Source organism: Suillus bovinus (genome assembly GCF_016758785.1).
Source record: "Suillus bovinus strain UH-Sbo-P2 chromosome Unknown EDB93scaffold_71, whole genome shotgun sequence".
Lineage (NCBI taxonomy): Eukaryota > Fungi > Basidiomycota > Agaricomycetes > Boletales > Suillaceae > Suillus > Suillus bovinus.
Window position 1 is genome coordinate 74,060 of NW_024542127.1, and position 24,936 is coordinate 98,995.

Below are 24,936 nucleotides of genomic sequence, written 5' to 3' on the forward strand. Positions count from 1 at the left end.
TGGAAGTGTGCTGGGTACCCGACAGATAACATTGCAGTCCATGATACGGACCTTGTGGTAGCGCATACATGCAAAGATCAGATAGGGAATACTGTTGATCGGAACTGGAGGCCCAAACATGTCCGGTCCTATCATAAAGGCGGAAACACATTTCATTTTTTGTGATGATGTCACCTTCAGTACATGGAAAAGACTTGTGAGTGGCCAGGGGGACTTTGTCTCAGAGCCCAACATGATGCATTGGCCAGGGTGCTTGACATAATAACACAAGAGTGGTTCATAATCCATGAGCAGCATGTGCTGTTTTGCAAATTCAGTCAATTTTGGAGCAAATTTGTTGTGAAAAAGGTGGAATGTGAGAGATTGCCACATCTTGTAAGTGATCGGGGCATTAAGTTTGAATAAAACTATTGCTACATCATTGTCGCATTCAGGAAGTGGCCATTCATGAACTTCAATAGAAATGTAACGCCTCTCCATCAACTTCTTGCACCAACAGCAATCATTTTTATGTTGTGATCGACCTCACCTGTCTGTGTAAGTGTCGCATGTAAGAGCATCGAGTTCATTCGTCAAAAGCAAGTACTTGGCACTTTTTTCGCAAAAATCTGCAATGTGTTGTTTCTGTTCAGCATCTGCTTCGTCTTCAATGAGTTGCTTGCATGACTGCAGCTCTTTGGATCCATGATAGTAACAAACTGCAAATGCATCTGCATCTGTACCATCCGAGAAGATAGAGAAGCCTGAGCACGCATTGTGGAGGCAAACAGCAACATACTGTTGAAGAAGTTTGAGCCTCTCTATGGCAGCAGCCCGTTTAAGGAGAAGGCGATCGAAAATGGCAGCTGGGATCTCTGGAGAGTACTTGATGAGGAGAGGGATTGACTTCACAGCTAGCTTGTCTAGTGCAACCCAGAGCTCAAACAGGGTTAACAGCATGATAGATATATTCTCAGGGTTTTTGAAATAAGATTTTCGCACATTGGCGAAATAGTCTGCAGCGCGTGCTTGGATGGTCATGCAAGCAGCATCAATGCAAGTAGCATCAACATGATTCACCCAGCCATCAATGCCTTGCTCGATGGCACATTTGAAATCAAAGAGCGCTAAAAAGGGGTCCTTGTCATAAACACTCTTGAAGAACTCGGCGTCAGAACCAAGGAAGTCTTGTATAGTGCCCTGTTTGTGAGGAGGAGGTCAAAAGTCTGTCACAGTGGGTTCGACATAGATAGGCTGCAAGGCAGCAGTGATGTACTTCTTGCTCTTGGTCAAGGAGAGCTTGGTGTCTCTGGTTATATCTACCTCCAAAGAGGCATCCCAATTAGAAGAATCTGCCTGAACTGCCTGGACGTTCTCCCAGCACAGCTGCAGTTGGCCTTTGATATCTTCAGTAGCTTTGTGCATCACGATTGCTAAGAATCCATATTCGACCTGAAGCTTGACCAAGCTGTCAACTAATTTTAGTGGACATGAAATAGAGTAGATCGCTCGGCATATCTCCCTCAAGTGCTTTGAACACAAGGTCTGTCATGAGTGAAGCCATGAAGGCCTTGTAACCATTTTGCCCAAGGCTGGTGCGCTTGAGGGATGTCTGTAATACAACCCTTATGACAAGCCACAGGAATGATCTTCACCAAGGAAGTGTGACATTGGACTGTGATGCATTATCTCCTGTAGCATCACTGTCTATAATAACATCATTGCCTATATGTTTTCAAATACAAGGGATGTCGGCAGGCTTGCTGAATGCACGAAGAATGTCAGTGAGAAGTTGGGTGATATAGCGAGGATGTGCAGTCTCTCCTTCGAAGGCTATGGGATCTAACACATCACAGCTCATGCAAGAGAGAAAGTTCGCCAACTCAGGAGGAAAGGTTGAGTTATCTATGACTGAGTTTGGTACAGCAATCACAGGTCCTGGATACAAACACAGGAGCTGCCATGATGGCAGCCACCTGTGGTGAAACTTCAAAGGATTCAAATATGGTTTTCGCATCAAGCCTATGAAGCACGACAGCTGCATTTTGTTCCTGAATCAAATACACAAGAATATCTAGAATAAAAGTATTGAGATTGGTATTGATTACCAACACCAAAATTGTGTGCATACCTCCTGCTTGCATAGATTTGATTTGCAACTCAACCACATCCTTAGTCAGGACAGGACAATCCATTGTAACGATAAGATTTTCAAGCATCTTCAACAAAGGACTCCACTGCTCATGCTCGTTGTCAGGCAGAGAAGCCGCAAATTTCCAAGCCGAGTCCAACACGACATTAAGGAAGGAGCAATCTTTGTCAGGAGTATGATCATTGTGCTGCGGCAATTTGATAGGACAAAATATGTGGGTGATAATATATTCCAAGACATCATTCTTGGAGGACTTGGAGGATTCTGAGGCAACAGGCATATCGAGTAGCCTTGATTGGTGGTATGCAATGAAAGTTTGTTAAGATCTCAAGTTGATCGGTCTGTGGATGTGAGTCGAAAGCAAGAGAGAGGTGATAAGAAGGACAAGGAAATGCAAATAAAATGCCTCATGGCTTGGTATACCCTCATGCATTGATCTGCGCTAAGCTTCTTTGGCCGATATGCATGGAATCACTAGGATATACAGTAAGTCAGGACCAGAAATCTGGTTGTAAGATACCTTCTGATGGATGACAACAAATCTTATAATAATCAATTGAACCAAAGGATCTGAAGCTCCCCCAACTCTTGGTGGAGGGTACTTCTGAGGGCTATCGAAAAGAAAGTTTGCACATCTGGATTGCATTTGGACTTCTGCAGAAAGTTGATTCAACTCATCTGCCATTGCAAGACTAGGACATCGCTCACTGTCAGGTGCAGTGGCATTCTGAAAACTTAAAGCACATTCACTTGAAGTTCCATTCAGTGGTTCAATGTCACGTGACTTTCTTGCTTTAGGTATAGGTCTGGACTCTGTACTAGTAATGAACCACCACCGTGCGCCATATCATCAATCCATGAGGATGTCCGGGAAATGGAAACTCTAGGTCTAGTCTATGTAGAGTCTATTATGGGTCCTGTCTGGGTCCTGTCTGGGGGTGTGCCAGCCGCCCAGCCAGATTGAAGTGGAGTTCAATTCCAAATCAGGAAGATGTGAGTCAGCTTGGAAGTCATGTGTCACGACTCATGCCCAGTGAGTACTCACACACACGCACAACAACTGTGCCAGCCCCTAGCTTGTCTAGACTTGTAACTAGTCTGATTGTGCGTCAATTTGAGATGGTGAGAATTTATTGACGTAGTCAGACTGGTCGAACTCAGAGTGATTTGGCAGGCCAAGCGAGGAATTTGAAATTTGGCAGATGCCAATATGCCACTTTGGGTAGCATTATGATCAGGACTACCACGGTGTGGCATGACCGCTGAGCACCAGGCCTAATATAGCTTGTCGACATTCACTGTGATGACCACGCACCCAGCGGGGCCATGGATGTCATCACACTCTTTGTGGGACTCTCCAATGAAGCCAAACTCACAGGCCTGTTATATTTGTCTTTAACCCACTTTGTTAACTCAGCCAGTATGATCAAAGATGACATCCTCCTTCCTCAGCCTTACGGAATTTCTACCTCCTTGGCGCCTCATTTTCTACCACCCAGCACCACTAGATTTCTAGGCGAATCTTTTGGTCTTTCTCAACATAGGAAGCAGCAAGCGGGAGGCGGCGGGTGGTATACCGTAGGCGTTACAAGCTGACTCATATCGTCCCGATTTGGAATTGAACTCCGCTTCAATCTGGCCGGGCGGCTGGCACACCCCCAGACAGGACCCAGACAGGACCCAGGACCCATAATAGACTCTACGTAGACTAGACCTAGAGTTTCCATAAACCTTACATTCACCAATCCATCGACTACTAATCTCACCTTCTGGATAAGTAAAGCCTTTTTGACGGGCACAATATCATGAAGCCGATGAAATTTCATCATGTGCGAATTATTTGTGTGTACTCTCGGAAATTTGCTCTGTGTTTTGAACTTGAACGGTTTTGACTGGCAGCGAATAAAATTTGACTTACACGTTGGTAAGGATCCCTAGGGTCAACTTCCAGAAATAGTGCGTCTAGCATGGCTGACATATGTATGTGCCTTCGCGCCTGTTCAAGTTGGATCTCCTAAGATAATCTCGCAACGTGCAGACTCTGCAGAGCTATGTTCACTGCCTCGAATCTATCCGTCTGAAATAATGACAGCCAGCCAGCTGCCATTCCCACGTCCAACTGCGATTCCTGCACGTACGCCGGCTTCAGGGTGTATCAGAAAGCCTGACAACGGCGATAGGCTCATTAGTAAATGCGTTCATCACAAGGAAAATCACAACTTCATCATAATATATCAATGTTAACAGGAAATAGGCCTTAGGATGAGTTGATCGAGGAGGCGCTGGGAGATTGTCGAACCCTTTACAAGTACGAGTAATTAGTATTAAATTGTGAGTGCTTCACGGGAATCACGGCTATAGGTAATGAATATATAATCATGTCGCCATATACCAAATGCCCCTTGTTGGTCCTTAGATTGGCACTCACCAATAGTACTATGCATAGATTGGTCATGGCCAACATAATGCTAAGCAGCCATCCGGGATTGATAAGACTTCGACGGGCATGCAGAAGGACTCGAGTGGTTGAACTTGAAGTGTGCAGGATCCATGGTATGGCTGGAAGGCGCGAATACTTCAGCTTGGCTAGCTCGGCTCCTCCCGTAGTATTCAAGTGCTCAAGGACTGCAAACAAGTCGAGTACACAAGAATTTTGGTGAACATTCTAGTCACAAAAACGCGATGTCATCAATTATACAAAACGAGATAGCTGGACCACAAAAATATATGTACAACAGGATGAAACAGAATTTCGATATGTGCCAGACGACAATAATACGACGTATGTAGAACTACACACCGATATGAATACCGATAGACCCACGCGAGGTTGGTAGAGCCGTTGCATGGTCTGGATGACCGACTGAACACAATACAGAACCGACCGCAAATGCTGCATAGCATGTATCGGGTGAGAGATATTCTCGTTTGTCATGTATGTAGCAAATTGTGCGTGGCATGCATCTGTGTCTCGAGCTATCTCGTAGTCTAAGAGGGACTATAGTTAGTATTGTGTTCAGGAGAAGCTCACAGGACAGAGACCAGCACCACTCACATAAGACAGTGCGCCGTTTCGGTTATTGCAAGGATATGCAACGGCAACCTTCAATGTGAAGGATAGATCTACGAGGTGTTGGTATATATGCATGAATGATGAGCGAGTTTCTCACCGAATAGCTCGCCTGAGTGATCGAGTAATTCATTCCACGACGTTTCAAGTTTCCCGATGACCTCTCCACTGCATAGCATTCCACGGGGCTCAAAGGACGCCCTGATCTCCAATAGGTAGTGCAGATGACACGTGTGATAATCTATAAACCGATGGTCAGTTCTCACATCGCGTCAGAAAGTCTTCATAGACTTTTACAGAGTTATAGTATCCCCCATATCACAGATCCATCAGATGATAAGATACTGATGACCGATTTCCAGAGCCTTCTGGAGTTGGAGCATTGATGGACACGTAAATGCCAGCAGAAATGCGCCAGGAGGATTCGGACAGTCTTTCCGTTGACAACTGTAGATAAAGTTTGAGGATCACGAAACAGATAAGAAGGTGATATGGAGGGACTCACATTCAAGTCTGATATATCGGCTTTCTGAGCTACCACGGATGATGGTGCAATGCAGCAAAATGACGAGGATTGAGAATGGGCTGGGTGGTGGACGGAATGGGTGGGAAGGGGGAAGACAGGCGTACGGATGGAGTTCGACTGAGAGGGTCATGCCGCACGTGAATGTCCATGTTGACGAGGGCTGGAGATCGAAGAACTGAGGAAGCAGTAATCGCTGCCAGATTCACCCAGCGCTGAACTGAAACCCGCAAAAAGGAATAGGTGGCATGAATAAGCTAACAGTCGTCTTAACGTTATTTGTGAAACAAAAAGGGTAAAGAGATCTGTAACGCGTACAGAAAGTTCAAGTTGATTCTGAGAGAAGTTGTTAGCAGCAAAGAAGTTGAAAGACACGACCTGTTTGTAGGCTAAAATGTAAAAGTTTCTCTTATGGCACCAAGGTTGAGTACTGAGTGCACAACCAACAGAGTTTCACTCTGGTCCGGGTCGTGCAAGGGCCGTGCGAGTGATTTTGGCGTCAGAGTGCGTTTCAATGATTCTGTTGTCAACTGCGCCACAAAATTGACCGAGAAATTGGCTCAACTACTTATAGCTAGGGCCCCCTAATGCTAGCTATGCCACCGCCGCCAACAAACACGCTTACCCGTCGACCTCAAGTTCACCCCACACACAGTTGGCTCTGCTGTTGTCAGTGAACACATCGATACTCTGTTCCAGCCACTATTACATATCCATACTAAACTTCGTTGTTTACCCAGGAAGGTACTCAAAAGCAAGATTTCTCTTGTAAAGTACTACAATCTTCATATTCCCGGTTTTTGCTCAGATTTCTGTCGCCATGAGCTCAAGAATGGACTTTGCAACATTGGCGTCGCGCAAGCGCGGTACAATGCTGCCATCCGCAACCGCTGGTTGACAAGATGTACTTTGACGATCCCGACCTTGGCTCGATGTGAAACGCAATGTTAGCAGCAAGCAATAACTTTGTTTGTTTGTTTGGTTCATGTGACAGCCGTGTATCCAATGACCCCACGCGCACGCCATTATTTTTAACCACCACCACCTTCTGCGGACTCGTGTATGCAAGTATTTTCCTGAGATGGAGGATATCCGTACTATCAACGAAAAATATACAGAGTCTGCTCGTCACAAAAATTCGTACTTCTGGGATTCGCAGCCGCTCAGACCATCAGATTTTGACAACTTTCGTCCTGCAATCAACTTGAACACGATACTTACTCTTTTGAAACCTCCAAAGGAGCAGAATGCAGGCGAATGCGACGAAGGGGATTATGACGTACATGATGAAGCACTAGTCGATGAAAGCATACGGGGAGCTGATGTCGAAGTTGAACAACACATGGGGAACAAGCGACGACGCTCTGCTTCTGCATCACCTGTGAAGAGAAAGAGACAGAGGATTTCCGAGGGTGACGATGAATTGGATGCTGATGATCAGTCGGAAATGTCCTCGGAAGAATGCGAAGATTGGCAAGACCCAGCTTACAAGCAGGTGTACCCTTGTATATGGGAAGAACCTCGTTACGAGGAACCAAAAGTTGATCTCGAAAGCCAGTTTCTACCGGTCTTCAAATACTCTTTCGACATGCGTTTCACGAAATCAGCCCGAGATAATGACGACAACTCTTACGTGCCGGACCAAGAAGCGAAGAAAATTGGATGGCTTAAGGAGGAACATGATCTCTTATCTCTATTTACCACGCTATGCCCTGACCGTTCTCGACCTCAAACATTTCACCTTGGCAGGTTCTGGGTTCAGAACTACAAAACTCGCTTGTTGGCTCTTTCGGGCGAACCAGACTGTCCCGTGAACCACTGTCCTGAAGAAATCAAGGAGAAAAGTGAGCGGTGGTTCTTCCTCCTTCCTCAAGTTGCATGGCCAGACGCACTCGAAGAGGAAGAGGATGGCACACAACATCATAATGATCTTCTCAAGGCACTTTTCGCCTTTCAGTCGTTAGGTCGTGCGAAAATAGAGACAAGCGTTCAGGTGATCACCCTTCCCGAGGGTGGTTACGACCCTGCAGAGGAGTTACCTTTTCGGCTATGCGCACAGTTCAACGTATCCATCATTGTGCCCAGATTGTATGAACCATTTGACACCAAGAAGATTTCCCAGAAGCGCGTTTCTGAACTCGAAGGACTACAGAGACGCTTGATTTCTCTTTTTACCTTAACTTTAGTAGACCAGCCACTATTCGACAGTGAACATGATACAACAGGGGATGCAAGTATCCCATTCTTCTACGGCATTCTTCGCCCAGCACCTGCTCTTTCGCGAGGCGTGACGTACGAGTCCCTTCAGCCTGAAGGCTTGTTGCCAGTGCTCTTGCCCTTTCAACGGCGTAGTGTCCAATGGATGCTCTTACGCGAAGGGAAAACAGTGACTCAGGGGGGCGGTGTCATGCCCTACACTTCTCCCCAGTCCCGGTTCCTCATGCCTCCATTTTGGGAGAAAGTATCTCTCGGGGGCCGGGAGCACTTCTTCAATACACTCGTCGGCGTCGTAAGTCCATCTCCTGTAGAAGGCAACGCTGCACTAGGGGGTATACTTGCAGAAGAGCCAGGTACTTTGCAAAACTATTGATCTCACTGCATTATATTAATGAAGTTTAGGGCTCGGGAAGACAATCGAATGTATTTCTCTTATTCTACTGAACCCAGCACCCGACCGCAACCCTACAAACAAACGATGGGATGCTGAAGCTAAGCTTGAAGTGAAGGAGATCAAGGTAGTGCGCCTACGTGCTATTCGGAAGACCAGTTGATATCAACATGTAACAGACTACTCTCATTGTCACTCCCCCTGCACTCGCACCTCAATGGGCAGATGAGCTAGCTGTTCATGCCCCGGGGCTCAAGGTTCTCATCTACGATGGTTGGTCCAAAGTCGGTGTGCCCATCACTTTGGAAGATGTCGAAGACGAACGAGAACGACGGTGCAGTGCCCAGAAGCATAAACCTGGTGAAAACGGGTTCAAAGTTCAAAAGACCAAAAAAGGGAGGGCGAGGGCGATTTACAACGAGGATGACGACATACTTGATTGGTGCTCCTATGTGAACACATTTGATGTTTGCATCACGACATACAACGTGCTTCGTCAAGATTTGACTGTTGCCCGCGCACCACCCAAACGTCCTCGTCGTGCACAGGTGGAGTACTCAAACCTCGACCGTCCTAGAAGTCCACTTGTCATGTGCGAGTGGTATAGAGTGATTATGGATGAAGTGCAAATGATGGGGACCGGAAAATCTGAGTAAGATCGCTTATTCTATTAGTGATCGATTTACTGGATGATTCTGGCCTTCAGAGAGATGGTATCTTTGGTCCCTCGACTATCTTCGTTTGCGGTATCTGGAACACCAGCCCGTACTCAAGTTTCTGACCTTATTCGTGTTCTAAGGTTAGATAGACTGTACATTTTTTTATGATCTACTAATACCACTGTGAAAGGTTCTTACGTGTCGACGATGTCGTCGGTCCTACCCGCATGTGGAGTCGTTTGATGAAACACGCATTCAAGAAACAATTCGCTGACCTATTTCAACGATATGCTATCCGGTGAGTGATTTGACGAAGGAGCCTTACGTGTCCTTATTCAACCCACGCTAGAACACTCAAGTCCGCAGTCAAGGATGAATTAACCATTCCGCAGCAGTGCAGATATCTCGTTAGTATTGAGCTAGGAAGAGTTGAACGTCACGTAAGTCATGACACCTCCGCTGAGAGACAAGGAATGACAATACCAAAGGTTTACGATCACCATCTCGAGGCAGCATTAGTTGAGCTTAGTTTGGACGCGCGCGGAGTTGCTGCTTCTGAAGGGTGGCAGATCGATGCTACTCTGCTGCGAAATGTGTTGAGAAAGCTTCGTGGCATCTGTACTCATCCTCAAGTCGGACAGTTGCAGCGGCCAGGTGATAAGCCTGGTGCCCTCAAGAGCATCGGCGACGTTCTCGAGGCATGTGTTTTCCCCCTTTCCTAATATGTTGGGCTCATAGATGTTAGGCTATGAGAGACCAGAACTGGCGTAATTTCATGGATGATCGTAAAACTAAGGCAAATATCGTCATTCTTTTTACCCGTGCTTACAAGACCTGATTTGTCCCTCCAGGTTCAAACCCTTGTTCGCCTTGCACAGCTCCAGCAACACAACGAACAGAACCTTGATCGATACCAACGTGCTTTGGATTACCTCATAACGGCAGAGCAAGAAGCAAATGAAATAATCGACGACATTAAGACCAACATAGCAGAACACCATGTCAAAGGAGAAGCGCTGAAAAATGAAGCGCGAGCTCTCCGAGAATCTCGTCAGAAGGACCTTCCGGACCTTTCAAAGACCGACAAGGGCAAAGGAAAACGAGCAATGTCACCTCTCACCGATGTAGATGAAGGACGTTGATGACGTTGATGACGTTGAAGACCGAGGTCTTCCCAAGACTCCCGCAGGCGAAGAGCATAGTATCCGGCGGCGGGCCCTGCAGCAGCGGTTACGGGAGTGTCTGATCGTCTTGCATCGTGTCAAATTTTTGCAGGGAGATGTGTATCATGTTCTAGGTGCATTGCAGTCAGATAAGGAAGATGCCGCGTATGCTGCAGCTGAGAAGCTGCGAAAAGATTTGCTAAAATGTACGCATTCTCAACAGCTTTCCTTACATTCCCACTGACAACACACGCAGCGACAGAGGAGAGTGCCAACAAAGCGATGAACCTCCTGCATGCAGACACTACTGGACGAGGCGTTACCGAGGAGTCCTTACAGATTCCGCTTCCTCTTCTTGACAAAGGCGGAATCAAGTCGACCCATCTCGTGAGCTTCCTTGCCAGGAGTATCCTGCCTTTTGTCGATACTGACATCGTCTGGGTAGTTTGACGAAGCCAATGAGATCATAGAGCTCGCATTGAATGAACAGACTGCTCTTCTGTGGGAGTGGCGCACTTGCATCTATGCGTTGTTGACTCAGAAGTTGGCAGCAAACAATGACCAGGCTGATGGGGAGGAGTACTCTCGTGCGTTAGAAACTCAGGGCGAGGCCGAGATATATATGCAAGCATATGCCGCACTGCTCGCGGATCGTAGAGAGGCGATTTCTTCCGAACGAACGCTCCTTGCTGCGCATGATGCACGGGAACACAAAAGTCGACAAACGAAGGCAGCCGCAAGAGCAGCTGCTAGGGCAATGTCGGAGGAATTTGAGATTCCCGAAGATATCGAAGTTCAACCTCAACATGAAGTCCTGCACAGAGACCTCACAGAGCAGCGTAAAGATCTCCATGACCAGTTTTCTGGGAGAGCACTGCGATCTATCATGGTCGATCTGAGTGCTGTGGCGGCTCGCATCGCATCTGAGAAGGACCCTGAGAAGGTCATCGCCAAGGATGGCGTAAACTCCTTACGAACCTTGATCGCGCAACAAGGTTTGTCGCTGTGATGTTCTAGCTACTTCATACTCACTATGAATGTAGTGGCGCTCATGGATAAGCTTGATGCTGACTTGAGTCAACTGCGAAAGATCTTCAACGAACGTATCCTGTAAGCTCACGATCGACATTGATTCACACTAGTACTGGTTAAACACACCCACAGCTATTTCCGTCAACTGCAGGAAATCTCTGATACTGTCACAGAAGTCTTATGGGAGGGTACCGTTGAATTGGCTATGGAGGAATGTGCAGCCGAACGAATGGAATTGGAAGGCAAAATCAACACATCCCGCGCGCGACAGCGGTACCTTGACCATTTAGCAAAGAACAAAGAAGAGGGCATCACTGACGAGGATGACGAAGCGTGCATTCTTTGTAGATGCGACTTTAAGCGAGGATTCATTACTCAATGGTATGTCAACTTTTTTTGAGAGTTTCAAGAATGCGGACCGATGCACTACTCATATAGCGCGCACGTTTTCTGTGAGGTAAGTTCGGATATCTTTGGTAAATGAAACTTCCTGACACACATCTAGGGATGTATGAAGGCCTGGGTCAATCGAAAAAACGGAAGAGCTTGCCCGGTTTGCCGGTGCGCTCTTTGCCTGCTAACAAGTCATCGTGACAAACTGCGTTTCTAGTGTCATTATCAATATCGATCAATTGCAGCGCTTCACAGTCAAAACAGACAAGCCTGCCCCTGCTAAACCCGTCATGACGAACAAAGAGCCTGCACCAGTGTCTCGAAGAGAAATCCAATACAACATGATAGGTCAGGACACGTCTAATCACTCAGTTTGTGACTTACCTGATGTGTGCCACTAGACCCTACAATCTTTGAGGAGATACAGACTATGGAATCAAATGGAAGTTATGGAAGCAAAATACAGGCGCTTGTCAGACATTTATTGTATATCCAATTCACCGACCCAGGTGCAAAGAGCATTGTATTCTCGGCGTGGGCCGATTCACTGCAGAGCAAGTTTTCCGAAGCTTTACTCCTCTGTAATAATCCAACTTCTTTCGCAGTCATAGAACATGCCCTGAACTGTAATGGTCAGAGTTTTTCACAGCTGTCCTGGCTAGCGTGCTGACGGACTCGCAGGTATCCCATATCTAAGGCTCGACCACGCGAAGGGCAAAGGCAAAGACAGCGGTGCTAAGAAATTTCGCACAGACCCTGCACTACAAGTATTGTTACTACACGGGTATGGCCTCAGCGCATACTTGTTTATCCTCTATCTTAACACTTTTTAGGGAGAGAGATAATGCTGGCTTGAATGTAACTTGTGCCTCGCGTGTGTTCCTCGTCGAAAGCGTAGTAAACCATGGCTTCGAAGTTCAAGGTTGGCTCGCTTTTGGTTTTGAACTCTGCAACCACCTCACCGATCCCATCTTAGCGATTGCACGGATCGATCGTATGGGACAGGCCAAGCCAACAGAAGGTATGCGTCGAACAACCTGTTCTGTTTACTTGCTTCTCAATTTCTTACCTTCTAGTCTTTTGCTATTACGCCGAGGGTAAGTATCACCTTCTAGTCCAAGATGTCATTTCGCCTTTCATTCCTAATATCTTTTCGATAGATACCGTGGAAAAGAACATTCTCGACCTAGCAGCTCGGCAAGGCCTCTCACTCTACACCAAGGACAATTCCGCTGGAACACTCAACTTAACACCCTTCACCATGGATGCCGGAAAGAAGACCGTAGAATCTTCAGGGAAGAAGAAGCAGGCACAAAAGGGCGACTTTATCTTCAAGTAAGATTCACCCCAGTGTGCTATTTTCACATTCTCACCACGTGCGGGCGCCAGAATCAACGACATGCTGGCCATCTTGTTTCCTCATATGTTCGAGGAGATCCAGTACCTTCTTCCCCCAGAAGAACCCAGCAATGAGATCGCCATGGAAGTAGAACCAACAGGGCAGCTTAACGCAGAAGCTGGACCTTCAAGACACCCATTTTGAGCCTCTCAGCTTGCACATGTATACGTATAATTACATAAAGTCATAAAATTCATAAATGATAGTGTTGAAACATGATGCTTGCTACTGGAGCTAAACATAGATTATGGGATGGGATGCGATCGAAACATGCAATGCTATGATGACGAATCATGGAACGAAGAGATAAGAAACTAGAGAAAACGGATGTCTCTCGACGGAGAATTCCCGAGTTCACGAATCAGAGCAAAATAATCAATGAGCTAGAAGACCCCGCCATCCCAGCTCGCCCTCTTCCGCTTGTTATCGCTCACTTTGCGGAAGTGCAGATCCTGCGGGGAGACAAAGCTCGTCCCGCGGTGGTGCATCGTGTGTGACTGACGTACGGTGGTGCCTGTCAGAAGCGCCTGCGCCGTCTGAAGTTCCTGAGAGACTGTGGAGTACGGTACCGGAGGAGCCGACTTCTGAGAAGGATGTGAACGAGCAAGGTCTAACGCTTGCCCTTGACGCGAAGTGTCGATGGTCATGGGGTTAGCATCATGTCCATCAGTAGCATGGCTATTGAAATAGTGCAAATCAAGGTAGGGAACACCGTGGAAGTCAGTAGGGTTTGAGGGTCGCCACAACTCTGCCCCTGATGATAACGAAGACGGTGCATGCATAGATGCCAGATCAGAAGGATGTGAGAGCGGAACAGTGTCGAAGAAAGGGAGCGAGCGAGTACTCGTGATCTGTGGTTGAGACGCACCATGACTCTGCGACATGTGGGTAGACATATACCGGTGTTCGGATGGGGGAACTGAGATAGACCGACCATGATGAGACGATGCGTGCATGTGGGGATGACCTCGTAGAGGCCGAGTCGAGGTAATGGGTGTTGCAGGGGGAGTGGAATGCGTCAAGTCGACGATATCATCCATGTTCTGCTGCGACATGGTATATATTTCGAGGGCAGAGAGACCTAAAGACGCCTCTGAACCATCTTTCTGCACTCCAATCTCACCAGTGGTCTGAGCGGCATCGCCCGAAATCTCCGCTTGGTCATTGAGCGTGATCGACGCCAGCTCGATCTCGTCAATACCTGGCAGTGCAGGGGTGTGGATCTGGAGAGGATGTAGGCCGGTAGCTTGCTGCATCCCTGAGAGTCCAAGGCCAGATGTACCAAACCCGAATCCGGGGCCATAGTATGACTGCTGGGGTTGATGTGTCCGTGCGCCAAAGATGAGGTCACCGGCATAGTTGGAGTGATGTGTGAATCCCCTGAAACTGCTCGACGCAAACATCTCATGGTCCGAAAATGTGGAATGTGAATCTCCAACGCCGACATCAGAAGTGAAGTCGCTTGGAAAGGAACTCGGAAAGAGGTCGTAACGATCGACGACGCCGTGGTTGAGGTTATGAAAGGAAAATGGAGATGATGGTGCAGGAGACAACCCGTCGGCAAATGATGACCCACTACTGGAGAAAGCAGACGTATCGAGCCGCGGGTTGGCAGAAAACCAGTCGTGCGGACCCCAAGGTGACTTTCCAATAGTGTTCAAGCGACGATCAAAGAGAGAATGACCGAGCAGATAATCAGAAGAAATATGTGATGATGTCGGAGAAGCGGTGGTCGCGGACCACGTCGCGGAGTTGAGAGGTGTCTCTATGCTGGACCAAGTCTGTGACTGAGAGGAGTCCGTGAGCTCTGAGAGAGACTGCGATGCACTAGGCATGAAATCGGGAATGGATAGTGGCTCGGACAAGGGGTCTATTGTCTCCATGTCCATCTCCGCAAGTCCGTCTGGCGAAGACGTATCATCAGGCTGAGAGATGTCGTGCATAATAGGTGGGCATCTAAACAGCCTGGTGCCGCCCTCCTCCTCACCACCTGAGCTGTCGTCATCTTCAGAGCATGTTGCGCTCTCTGGGACGCTCTTCGTCCCACCTCTGAACATACCCTGCCTTGACTGCACGCGCTTCTTGCGGGCAGGACCTATGTGGCTGCTGTGCGCAGTCAACTGATCATCAGTTGCTGAGCGAATGGGAAGTGGCTGGACACACTCTCTCCGCTTTTTAGGCGCGTTCCGTGGCTTATAGCCCGCTGCTTGATACAGCTCAGGGAACGCGTTGCGGAAACGGTCACGGAGGTCAGTTGAGCGTCGATTCTGTTCCTGGAAGACGGGGTCTTTGACTATCGTTGCCCATACAGTACCGTGCTTCTCATAGCCAGCCTTGAGAGCGCGGTCCTCTTCCTCAGTAAACGGACGACGCTTCTTACTACGCGTCTTCTCAAAAATGGAGCGTCCATCTGGGAGAGTTGACCGAATTTTACTGGACAGATGGGTCTTCGCATTGGGGTAGTGCTCCTTGTACGCGTCAGGAAAGTAAGTGCGGAATCTAGCAGAGGTCAGGTACAAATATGAACAAGCGGAAATTAAGGAATACGAACCTGTCTTTGAGGTCAACAGGCGAGCGGTTGTCAAAAGTCAGTTTCGGATCTTTCAATATGGCCTTCCAATTGCCGACGCCCCACTGAGGGAACGGTATTAATATTGTGTGAGACATTATTTGAAAGCCGTATGTACCGTGTTGCAACCCTCGACGAGCATTTGGGTCTCTTCTTCGGACCATTTCTTGCGTGGTTTCTTCTGTTGGGTTATAAAAGAGCCAATTGATTCACGGTAGTCGCCATCACCAGCGATCTTGCGCATCTTTCCCTTACGTTCTGGCATTGGTGCAGAGGTTTCAGCAACATGCGAAGTGAGGCCGGTGTCGTCACGGAAATTCCACGCTGGTACAAGCCTGGGGGAGGACGGAAGCGCAAGCGACACGCGCCTTTGCTTAAGCGCGGAAGAGGTTGATGATGCTGATGAAATAGAGGAGGATACTGCAGGAAAGGGGGCTGTAAAAGAAAAAGTGACAGTAGTCGGAGGTTTGCAAGTCAGGTCTGCTGATTCTGACATTGCAGATGAAGTTCGACAAAGACAAGTCCTGGATGAAAAATGATAATCTTTTGAAGGTTATAATGAAAACCGGGAGAAGTAGAATCGGATATGAATTGCAGGAGGCAGACCTCGCGTGAGGGTATCACCGGACACGTTGATGGACTGACGTTGTCACTGTACCGTACAGCCTGCTCAGATAGTTCGAATCGTTGAGTCGTGGATTGCAATGAGGACAGAAGAAACTCGGAGAGGATGAAGTACCAGATTTGAACTAACAGATTCTTTGAAACTAGTTTAGGTTGTTGCTGGACAGCAATGAGCCATGCTGTCAGTACTTCACACCCTAAATGAGGAAGCCTGCATTCGATAGCAGTGCCTCTTCCCCTACTACGGCTTAAACCCTCCTTCCCTACGGTTCAAACATACTCATATCAATCTCATCAGTTCCCTCTATGTCATGCAAAATCTGCATCGTGCCTCAACGTGCTCGCAAACCACCGTTATAACCTTCGTATCTGATCCGGAACCGCAAACGTGTTCCTTCTAAAAATTCGTACAATGACTCTGCATGCAGCGTGTCACATCGATCATTCTTGCTCCAGAACAATATCCTTGGCACTAATCTCTACCTTACAGCACGGTGAACGTACTCATGCCGCCGCAGATACATGTGGAGTCATCCTCTGTTCCACACTCCCCAACTTATCTATCCACACTCCAAGCCGCGTCGCGAGCTCGCCTATTTGTGCGCGCGACAGAACACGAGGCTGAACCCACGTGATACGCGCTTTTTGATCCACCTGGTCCAAGGAACCTCGAATCAACTTGAGGCTAACGGCAAGTACCGATGTCAATTAGATTATCAGCACATGTAACGCCCATATTTCAATTCAACGAAGAATGCACTGACCTCAGTGCTTTCATGATGAGGTGTTCCACTTCGTCTACCGGAAGTCGAGTCTCCTCGGCGATAGTCTGGAAAGACATCGTTCGGTCATTTGCGTTCCGTTTGAACACTGATTCGATCAGCGCCATCAAACATATCTTCTGGCGAAGGAAGGGGTAGTTCTCTTCCAGAATCGGCTGTGGCAGAGCTCATTTGTCAAATTGTCGGCTCGACTCGGTACGAGTCTCCGCAACAACACGCACGTACCTCCTGCGGAAACAGTGGTGCCAGTGCTTCGAATTTGCCAATGTTGCCTTCGTTAAATGTGAACAACAGCTTCTTGATCCAATCATACTGCGTGTTGTCTAACGCGTCGAGTATTGGGTGCATCAACTAACACCGATGAAGTCAGTCAACGATCATCCTCAGGCTGTGACCGATGAAAGTGGATGTTTCAAATTCACGTATCTGCTTACCAGCTCCCCAAAATTATAGATAGTGTCGCCGAGAAATGCCGAAATGCCAAGGTCGTGTGCGCGCAGCAAACGTTCTTCTGAAGTAAGGTCAGTTGCTACATCGACACATGCCAGATACAGCAGCGAATGCTTGTAATACGGTGCATATTCTGCTTTGGCCTGTTTTCGGTAAGTCAACGAGGTGAACTGCGACATTCTCGAAAATTCTTGCCTTGTAGTAGTCAGCGGCAACTTTGTAATACGAAGCATTGACGGCAGTGTCGACTCCTTCCAGTCGATCGAGTGTTTTCCAGGCAGTATCCATATCCGTCTTGGTACCCTCTAAATCGCCGTACACCAGCTTTGCATATGCAATGTTTGCAAGCAGCAGCACGTATGCCTCCTGTGATGTTTCCGCATCAATCCGTGAAAGTATGGAGTTGAGGAACAGAAGCTGGCTTTGCGGGTCTTGATGGGACATCAGGTTGGATCATTTAAGAATTGGGGGTCAAACCTACTGTCGATCTCCTTCGATACTTTAGTTCCCATCTCCACGAGTTTGAGTTGGTTCAGTTTGGACTCAAAGTCGCGCACGAATTGCTCAAAAACATTTACACGGAAGGGTCGTGACAACGGGTGGTCAAAGAACTCATATAGCTTGAGCGTCAGCTGGTGCCATAGTCTGTGTGATCGATGAGTAATGAATATACTGTATTAATCACCCTCTTACTTTCTCGTGTGGAGTTTTCCGAAAGATTCAAAAAATGGATGGAGTTCCGCTGGCGTAGCTGACAGGGCAGTCGCAACGAACTTATCCAGATCCAGTTTCGGCGGTTTGGGTAGCTCTACTGGTACTGATGTAGATGACGGCATGGTTTCCTCAATGCAAGCAACGTGGCCTGAGTTTAATGCCCTTGTAATTTATGAGAATTGAGTGTTGCGGTGAAATAGACGTGACGCGTACGTCCTGTGCCACGCAAGGCGGAGAAGCGTGGTAGCTATGATTTGGCTTTGTTTGACAAGAGCTTTCAAAAATAACACTGGCAAATAGTACAGTGATTGCCACAAGCTTGACTCGGACTGCTGCGATCCAGATGATGGTGGGTCAGTCATGATGATCAGGTATGAGACGAATTCGAAAAGAAAGTTAGCGGTCAGGGAGGAATTTCATAAACTTAGATTTCAGAGGTCTTCTCATGGTCTAAGTATCGGCGGCACATCGCCTGTACCAGCCATAATGAGATGGCACTCTATTGTCAACAGATCCACGTGGTTTCAGTACATGCCTTTGGAGAAAATGACAGGTCTCCTGTGGCATAGCAATGTTTTGGTTTGGGTAAATTGGTTGAGACATCAATCAGTGATCAAAACTTAAACCGGCTGTCAATATATACTTGCCATCATCAATAGCATTCTTCCAACTTGCATGTCCCTCCTGGCCAAGGGATTTTCGACATACTTAGCTGCGCAGGCCGCAGGCTACCGTGCGCGTGAGTCCGTGACTGCGGTCCGCAAGCGCAGTGTCACGTGATGTGATTGTTGGATCGGAGCTGGCAACTGCCGTTTCAGTATCCACTCTGCACTTATCTTGATCGCGATTGTTTCCAACATACTGCATCTCTCTTTCATTATCTTATTCGATATGGTGAGCAGCACACGCAATAACAAAGCTTGTCCTGATACGTTTTTGATAGTCGTCCGGAGTGGCAGTAGCTTCCGAATGCTTCCAGGAATTCCAACAATTGAAGATGTCCAAGTCGCTTAAGTACATATTATTCAAGTTGAACGATAGCCGGACAGAGATCGTCGTTGACAAGACTTCGGGAAATTCTGACTACGAAGAATTTCTGGACAACTTGCCTGCCGATGGTTGTAAATGGGCGGTCTATGACTTCCAGTATAAGTTGGAAGATGGATCGCAGAGGAACAAGCTCTGCTTCTTCTCCTGGTAGGTCCGCAGTTCATCTGGCCGATGATTCATCACCTTGAGGCACCATTTTAACTACTTTGTGTGCTCAACTCGTAACCACAGGTCACCAGACAATGCACCCATTCGGGCAAAGATGGTCCACGCATCCTCGAAGGACGCATTGCGGAAGCCCCTAGATGGTATTGGTGTGGAAATCCAGGGAACGGATCTGACTGAAGTTGCATATGAAACTGGTCCGTCCCATCTATGTTAACTACCAAGTCGCGATCATTGATCACGCGCCATCCAGTCCTCGACAGAGTGAAGCGCTTCAGCCGATAAGAGAGTTGTACCACTCGGGTTTGATCTGTGATGTTAGCTGTGAGTGCTCTTCAACGTCTCTCACGTTGTCAGTCTGACGAGTACCATGTTTATCAGTGGAAGTTGCGCATTACTGTAAACCTTGTTTTGATGTAGTAATCGTGAAGATAGTTGTATAAAGTTGCAAAGGATTCACACTACGGTACGAACAAATGTAGTAAAGATTTTTCCAGAGTATGAAGCAGTTCGAATTGTGGTTCGATCGATCTTTATAAAGCGTTGCTGCCTGTTGAATGATTGAAACACTAAACAACATTATCACAATAGATCAGAAGTGGGACCCGCTTGCTGCCCTCGGTATGTCGGTCATAGTTCTTCAGCGTTGGGTGCATTGACTTATTGGCCTGACAGTGACGACGTTGTGTGCTGAACCTGTTTATAGTGTCTTATAAGCACATTATTCAGTACCATGGATGACAACAAGTTGAGCCTCGATGATATCACCTGCAAAGTTAGTCAGTTAATAAGCAATCTTTTGAATGCACAGAAATCGTGGATTCACATTCTGAATTTGCCGACTTGCCGCGGCTTATTTAGAAGTCCGATAGAGGGGTATCTGCATCAGCATGTATGTCTGTCCATCCGAAACAGTAGACGCTATTCGAAGTTTGGATTGAACTCGACAATGCCCCCTTACCTTTAATATACGACAAGAAGAAACAGAATGCACTCAAGTAATTTCCGCAGGAGAATATCACGCACCCTTTCATCTTTGTCTGAAGATCATATTCGCACCCAGCTCTCTTCGCTGCGATAAACCGTGCTTGCAGATCTGGCATTGAAAATTTATGACTAGCTTGAACAGCTCGCTTCGCAGACTGTAGACTGCATCTGACTTGCATTTCATTCCGTGTCACAGACGGAGGCATGGCCTAGCCTAGGAGACTCCCATCACATATGGAATCAAAGAAGACGGATTTCATGAGCTGACTGAAGGAACCCCGATTCAGATTTTGCGGCCAAAGCCCATTCGACAAATGTTCTTGTTTGTTCATCCATGTGATCGGCATCTTCTCGGGGTGCCTGACTTCGCAGACGGTAAGATTGGACCGAGCTCACCGCCGGGTCCCTGACGGACGGAAATGACAAGTCACCCGGCAGTTCAAATTTGTAGAAGAGGAGCCTCACTCGTGTGCATTGCGGTTGATGGTTTACATTGGACAGCCTTTCGGTCCATTTTTGCTAGCGCAGCAGCGTGGCGGACAATACAAAGGATGGGCCATGATATCATTGCACAAGTCAAGGACATGACTTCAGTTGACACATGGACATCCGTACTGTAGAGATAATATACGTTGGCGTCATCTCCGTCGTATGATTCACCTACTGCACAAACCCAGCCGGTTTATTCGAATTCTCACTCACGAGCATTGCGTTTGATGGTTCGCCTTGGACAACCTTTTGATGCACTTTGCTATCGCAGCTGCACAATCAAGAAGACCGCGACGGATCTCAAACCTGTTCTAGGAGAGCGCTTGTCATTACGACACCTTCCAAGATATTGATAGCCCGAGGGAGATCAAAGATGCTAGTACTATTCTCCTAGTCGGTCTTGAAATTTCAACGTTGTTGTGCTATTTTCGTCATTGAAATCATTTCATGAAGAAGACTTACCCTGACCCTGGAAATCTGAGAGACACAGCATCTGATTGGAGAGATGATGTTGTGACAAGTGCTCTGACGGTGCATTCAAGTTGCACAACACCAATGTCATGATGTGACATGCTAGTACAGCCCAGAACTTCCAGGTAGGTCGCGGCAAATATAACCGTAGCCTATCGTCCACCATATCACCACACGGCGCATCTTGATAGCTTCCTTTGTTTGTTGTGGCATATAAATATCTCTCTAGGCACTTTGAAGAACCAAACTTGCCGGCTAAGTTATGATGCCCCTTGTATTTTTCCAACACAATGCATGAAAATTGTGGAGTGATTCTTCATGCACATACCTCACATCGAGCACGGAAATTTGAATAAATGCGAAGAGTCGTCAAGTTTAACATAACATGAAGGTTGATTTTATTTGGCAAGAGCCTTCAGAAATAACAGTACCAAATTCTTCACAACAATATGACATATGTCGTATTGACCATGTGGGTGTCAGGTTCGCCACTACTAGCCATGTATACATCAACGGCGTCAAATGCAAGCCTGGCTCAAGCGTGCCAGCTTTCCTTCAAAAAGTCCCTTCGACATGTCAATGGGCATGACAGGGAGCTAATTGTAAGGGATCTTCAGCGTTATCTCATGTTTAGGACAAACACGTAAAGGTGGAGGCGAATTACACCTAGATAAAAGCCGCATTGCAAAGGTCCGCTTGGACCTCGTGTGCTTGTGTTCTTTTTCTTCCCCCTCTCAAAAAACGACTCCTTTAAAGAGCCGGACTGCAATAGTGCAAAACTGTCTAAACTAACAGCCTGAACACACCTCCAGGTCTTTCTCTCTGCTGTTATGGATCCAAAAATACCAGTATGTGACACGGATCTACACAACATATATAAGTTTGGCTCAGCTACTCCCTTCAGACGTCCATTGTACGACTTTTCCAAACGAACTGTGTCCCCTCTCCAATGGATACACAGCGTATTAGCCATCTCCTTGCAGAACAAAACCTTGAGCTTGAGCTTATTAAGGAGGAATTGGATCGCGCCCGCGCAGAGGTTTTACGCCTCGAGGCTAAACATAATGCGACCATGGAAATGGTCCAAAAATTGGAGGCGCTGAGGTCCCCCGTTCGCCGCATGCCAATAGAGATCATGACACAAATCTTCGAACAATGCGTTCAGGATGAAGAAAGTCAGGAGCCTGATCCTCTTCGAGCTCCCTTGTTATTGTGTCAAGTTTGCGGCGCTTGGAGAGACCTCATGTTCTCTCTTCCTTGTTTGTGGAAGACACTCAAGGTTGGGTTTCCATCCGCAACGCCAAATTGGGAGAATGTCATGCAGTCAAGAATCATGTCTATGCACGTGTGGATATCGCGCGCAAAAGCTCTTCCAATTTCCCTAACCCTCCAGCATGCAAGTAGCTCTCCAATCACGTGGGGTGCTCTTATGTCACTTGACAAGGAGATCCTGACTCTGGGATGCCGCATTGAAGAGCTTTGCCTTAGATTTTCTCCGTTGGCACTCAGCTTTTTGTTGACATTCACTCAAAGTCCACTCCCTCATCTACGCCGTCTTGAGCTTCATAACAGCAATCCCTTTCCTAGCAATGACAACCCAGCTCCATTGTTTCTTCATGATGCACCCAACCTCCGCAGCCTCTCAATTGCATGGGGTAGTCTCGACACCGCTCAGTTCTGCGTCCCTTGGAGCCAACTGACAGAGTTGTCTCTTCAGTATGACGCCAGCCCCTACTGGAATCCCGTTCACAACGACTACCTCATTACGCTTCGTGAATGTCCTAATCTCAAATGTTGCTCTATCGGAATAGGAATGACAACACTCGACGCTGATACAGATATGGCTGTCACACTTCCCAACCTGGAATCAATGAAAGTACGCCTCTTCTGCCAAACGCTCTACACCCGCCAGTTCTTCGATGCGCTCCACGCGCCGAAGCTGCGCACATTTGAATTTCAGAACGTCAGTCTTGCTATGGGTTCGTTCGCCAGCCAAATGGAACCCCTGCCCTTCATCTCTCGAAGCGCAGAGACTCTCGAGAACCTATCCTTTGACACGATTAATATATCGGATGTTGACATGCTCTCGTGCCTCTCCCAGCTTCATCGCTTGAAACACCTACGTTTCCTGCCTGGCCCTCTTCAACTCAATCACAACCTCGTGGACAGCCTCATTTTATCTGGAGCTTCTCAAGGCACCTCTGTCTGTCCTCGACTCGAATCATTGAGTCTCAAATGCTCAAAACGTGTTTCCACCGACAAGGTTACGGAGCTTGTAGAGTCGAGGTGCAACGCTAGTCCGAAATTGGGACAATTTTGCTTGCAGATCGCAGCATTTGACCATGGACAGGATTCGCGGGACAAAACAATTGTCGAGTTGAAGGAACGTCTGAATCGGTGTGTGGAAGGGGGATTGCAGCTCCACCTGATGAAGGCAAAGCCGACGGGTTGATGTTAACCCCTTAACCATTAATTGTGCGTTCCACGCCCTTTTACTGACATGTCGAGCATTCACTTGCTTTCTTTCACAATTACGGTCACAATTACATATCCTGTATCCCTGATAATTATTTCTTGCCTCGCGGAGCGTTTGGTTAAGATTTAGTTTCTCTTTTCATCATTCCCCTATAATCTAGTGATCAAGAAGTTGCTCTTGGAGTATTTTAATGCTTTGATAGTGTCTTGATTAAATGACCGCGACCTAGAACAAGCACGGAACTAATCTATAGGGTACCCTCTTCACATAACTTTTCCACTGGTCTCCAAAGTTTCCCTGCAACATCGCCTCCTCCTTCTGGATTCGCCCACGAAGTCCAGAATAAAGAAAACCAAATAACCCAGCCCAAATGCATCCCAAAATTACCCCCTGGTCCGACGAAGGAAATAGGCCCGAGCAAGAAACCATCCATGACCGAGTGTGCAAATGACAGAGCAACAAGCCCAGAAAAACGCATAGTCCACCAGTGTAGCTGGGGTGTTGAACAATGGAATAAGGCCCAGACGTGACCAGCTTGTGATCCTGGCGAATACTGAGTTCGAAAGTGAAGAGCCTGCCTAGGGTAGAGTAGCAATGGATACGAATAGCACCGCCGATGACGCTCAGAAAACACCCAGCTACAAGTGCGGGGGACAACATGGCATGGTCCAAGTTTGATAACGAACACAAGTCACTGCGGACTAGAAGGGCAGTGAGCGATTTCGGGATGGGAGTCGATTCCTTTCTCGCTGCGTATGCGAGGATGATATCTGACAACACGCAAACACCGATGATGCTCTTGGAGCAAACGTTCAGTGCATAAACATTGTGCAAGATATTCTGCATGATGATACCTTTACTAAAATGTGTATCCAAGGGACGACAACTTCCAAACCGGTAGGATTCAAACGTTCCTTTGCGGAAGGTCTGGCATTTGGAGGTGTCATGGCATAGTACTGCGCTCCTGTGGCACAGAGAAGGAGGTAGATCTTAGCCGCAACCATATGACTGTTACTGAAGGCAAGGGAGAAAAACACAAACTAATGATAGCCTCGAGAGCTCTCGAGAGTCGACACAGCCAAATACATGCTGGGCCCGGTGTTGATCGTAACTTCAAGTCTATTAGTATTTCGTGTAATAACAATGGTAAACATTGAATGTGAGGCTTGCCTTCTCGTCAG

The 24,936-nt window shown here is 47.4% G+C and overlaps 8 protein-coding genes across 8 annotated transcripts; 3 read left to right on the plus strand and 5 right to left on the minus strand.

Moving 5' to 3' along the window:
* Positions 1-1,714: 1,714 nt before the first annotated feature.
* Positions 1,715-2,411, minus strand: EDB93DRAFT_1242555 (uncharacterized protein; the record flags this gene model as incomplete). The annotated part of the gene is given in 3 exon segments (XM_041452024.1): positions 1,715-1,936; positions 1,956-2,053; positions 2,111-2,411. 3 exon segments carry the CDS (start codon positions 2,409-2,411, stop codon positions 1,715-1,717), a joined length of 621 nt encoding a protein of 206 aa, XP_041303706.1.
* Positions 2,412-4,140: 1,729 nt separating this feature from the next.
* On the minus strand, positions 4,141-5,558 carry EDB93DRAFT_826087 (uncharacterized protein). The gene is made up of 5 exons (XM_041457616.1): positions 5,493-5,558; positions 5,302-5,442; positions 5,187-5,254; positions 4,932-5,129; positions 4,141-4,796 (listed from the first exon to the last, which is right to left on the minus strand). The coding sequence occupies exons 2-5, from the start codon at positions 5,378-5,380 to the stop codon at positions 4,434-4,436; spliced, it is 708 nt and encodes a 235-aa protein (XP_041303707.1). The 5' UTR covers positions 5,381-5,442; positions 5,493-5,558; the 3' UTR covers positions 4,141-4,433.
* A 1,247-nt stretch (positions 5,559-6,805) lies between these two features.
* Positions 6,806-13,122, plus strand: EDB93DRAFT_1242556 (SNF2 family N-terminal domain-containing protein; the record flags this gene model as incomplete). The annotated part of the gene is made up of 25 exons (XM_041452025.1): positions 6,806-8,294; positions 8,344-8,459; positions 8,512-8,984; positions 9,039-9,131; positions 9,182-9,289; positions 9,341-9,431; positions 9,480-9,689; positions 9,737-9,787; positions 9,843-10,128; positions 10,154-10,360; positions 10,411-10,541; positions 10,600-11,149; positions 11,198-11,264; positions 11,319-11,567; positions 11,625-11,643; positions 11,692-11,747; positions 11,797-11,927; positions 11,981-12,133; positions 12,185-12,211; positions 12,261-12,363; positions 12,413-12,501; positions 12,556-12,600; positions 12,656-12,676; positions 12,740-12,914; positions 12,969-13,122. The coding sequence occupies 25 exons, from the start codon at positions 6,806-6,808 to the stop codon at positions 13,120-13,122; spliced, it is 5,094 nt and encodes a 1,697-aa protein (XP_041303708.1).
* A 239-nt stretch (positions 13,123-13,361) lies between these two features.
* EDB93DRAFT_1092304 (uncharacterized protein) lies at positions 13,362-16,043 on the minus strand (the record flags this gene model as incomplete). Its single annotated transcript, XM_041446427.1, has 3 exons — positions 13,362-15,477; positions 15,530-15,612; positions 15,666-16,043. 3 exons carry the CDS (start codon positions 16,041-16,043, stop codon positions 13,362-13,364), a joined length of 2,577 nt encoding a protein of 858 aa, XP_041303709.1.
* Positions 16,044-16,675: 632 nt separating this feature from the next.
* On the minus strand, positions 16,676-18,239 carry EDB93DRAFT_1242558 (uncharacterized protein; the record flags this gene model as incomplete). Its single annotated transcript, XM_041452026.1, has 7 exons — positions 16,676-16,856; positions 16,936-17,108; positions 17,179-17,304; positions 17,388-17,546; positions 17,599-17,834; positions 17,885-18,048; positions 18,097-18,239. The coding sequence occupies 7 exons, from the start codon at positions 18,237-18,239 to the stop codon at positions 16,676-16,678; spliced, it is 1,182 nt and encodes a 393-aa protein (XP_041303710.1).
* Positions 18,240-18,764: 525 nt separating this feature from the next.
* Positions 18,765-19,846, plus strand: EDB93DRAFT_826476 (actin depolymerizing factor). Its single transcript, XM_041457617.1, has 5 exons — positions 18,765-19,011; positions 19,061-19,314; positions 19,399-19,529; positions 19,586-19,656; positions 19,714-19,846. The coding sequence occupies exons 1-4, from the start codon at positions 19,009-19,011 to the stop codon at positions 19,615-19,617; spliced, it is 420 nt and encodes a 139-aa protein (XP_041303711.1). The 5' UTR covers positions 18,765-19,008; the 3' UTR covers positions 19,618-19,656; positions 19,714-19,846.
* A 2,143-nt stretch (positions 19,847-21,989) lies between these two features.
* EDB93DRAFT_826507 (uncharacterized protein) lies at positions 21,990-23,856 on the plus strand. The gene is made up of 2 exons (XM_041457619.1): positions 21,990-22,127; positions 22,184-23,856. The coding sequence occupies exons 1-2, from the start codon at positions 22,110-22,112 to the stop codon at positions 23,729-23,731; spliced, it is 1,566 nt and encodes a 521-aa protein (XP_041303712.1). The 5' UTR covers positions 21,990-22,109; the 3' UTR covers positions 23,732-23,856.
* EDB93DRAFT_826502 (uncharacterized protein) lies at positions 23,856-24,925 on the minus strand. The gene is made up of 2 exons (XM_041457618.1): positions 24,610-24,925; positions 23,856-24,553 (listed from the first exon to the last, which is right to left on the minus strand). Exons 1-2 carry the CDS (start codon positions 24,757-24,759, stop codon positions 23,981-23,983), a joined length of 723 nt encoding a protein of 240 aa, XP_041303713.1. The 5' UTR covers positions 24,760-24,925; the 3' UTR covers positions 23,856-23,980.
* Between the last annotated feature and the right edge of the window lie 11 nt (positions 24,926-24,936).

Coding starts and splice junctions, on each gene's coding strand:
- EDB93DRAFT_826087 (XM_041457616.1), bottom strand. CDS start 5,380: ATGCTATGCAGTGGAGAGGTCATCGGGAAACTTGAAACGTCGTGGAAT. Junction 5,255..5,301: donor TCACTCAGGCGAGCTATTCG/GTGAGAAACTCG, acceptor AACACCTCGTAG/ATCTATCCTTCACATTGAAG. Junction 5,130..5,186: donor GAAACGGCGCACTGTCTTAT/GTGAGTGGTGCT, acceptor TACTAACTATAG/TCCCTCTTAGACTACGAGAT.
- EDB93DRAFT_826476 (XM_041457617.1), top strand. Junction 19,315..19,398: donor AAGCTCTGCTTCTTCTCCTG/GTAGGTCCGCAG, acceptor TCGTAACCACAG/GTCACCAGACAATGCACCCA. Junction 19,530..19,585: donor TGAAGTTGCATATGAAACTG/GTCCGTCCCATC, acceptor CGCGCCATCCAG/TCCTCGACAGAGTGAAGCGC.
- EDB93DRAFT_826502 (XM_041457618.1), bottom strand. CDS start 24,759: ATGGTTGCGGCTAAGATCTACCTCCTTCTCTGTGCCACAGGAGCGCAG. Junction 24,554..24,609: donor GGATACACATTTTAGTAAAG/GTATCATCATGC, acceptor GTTTGCTCCAAG/AGCATCATCGGTGTTTGCGT.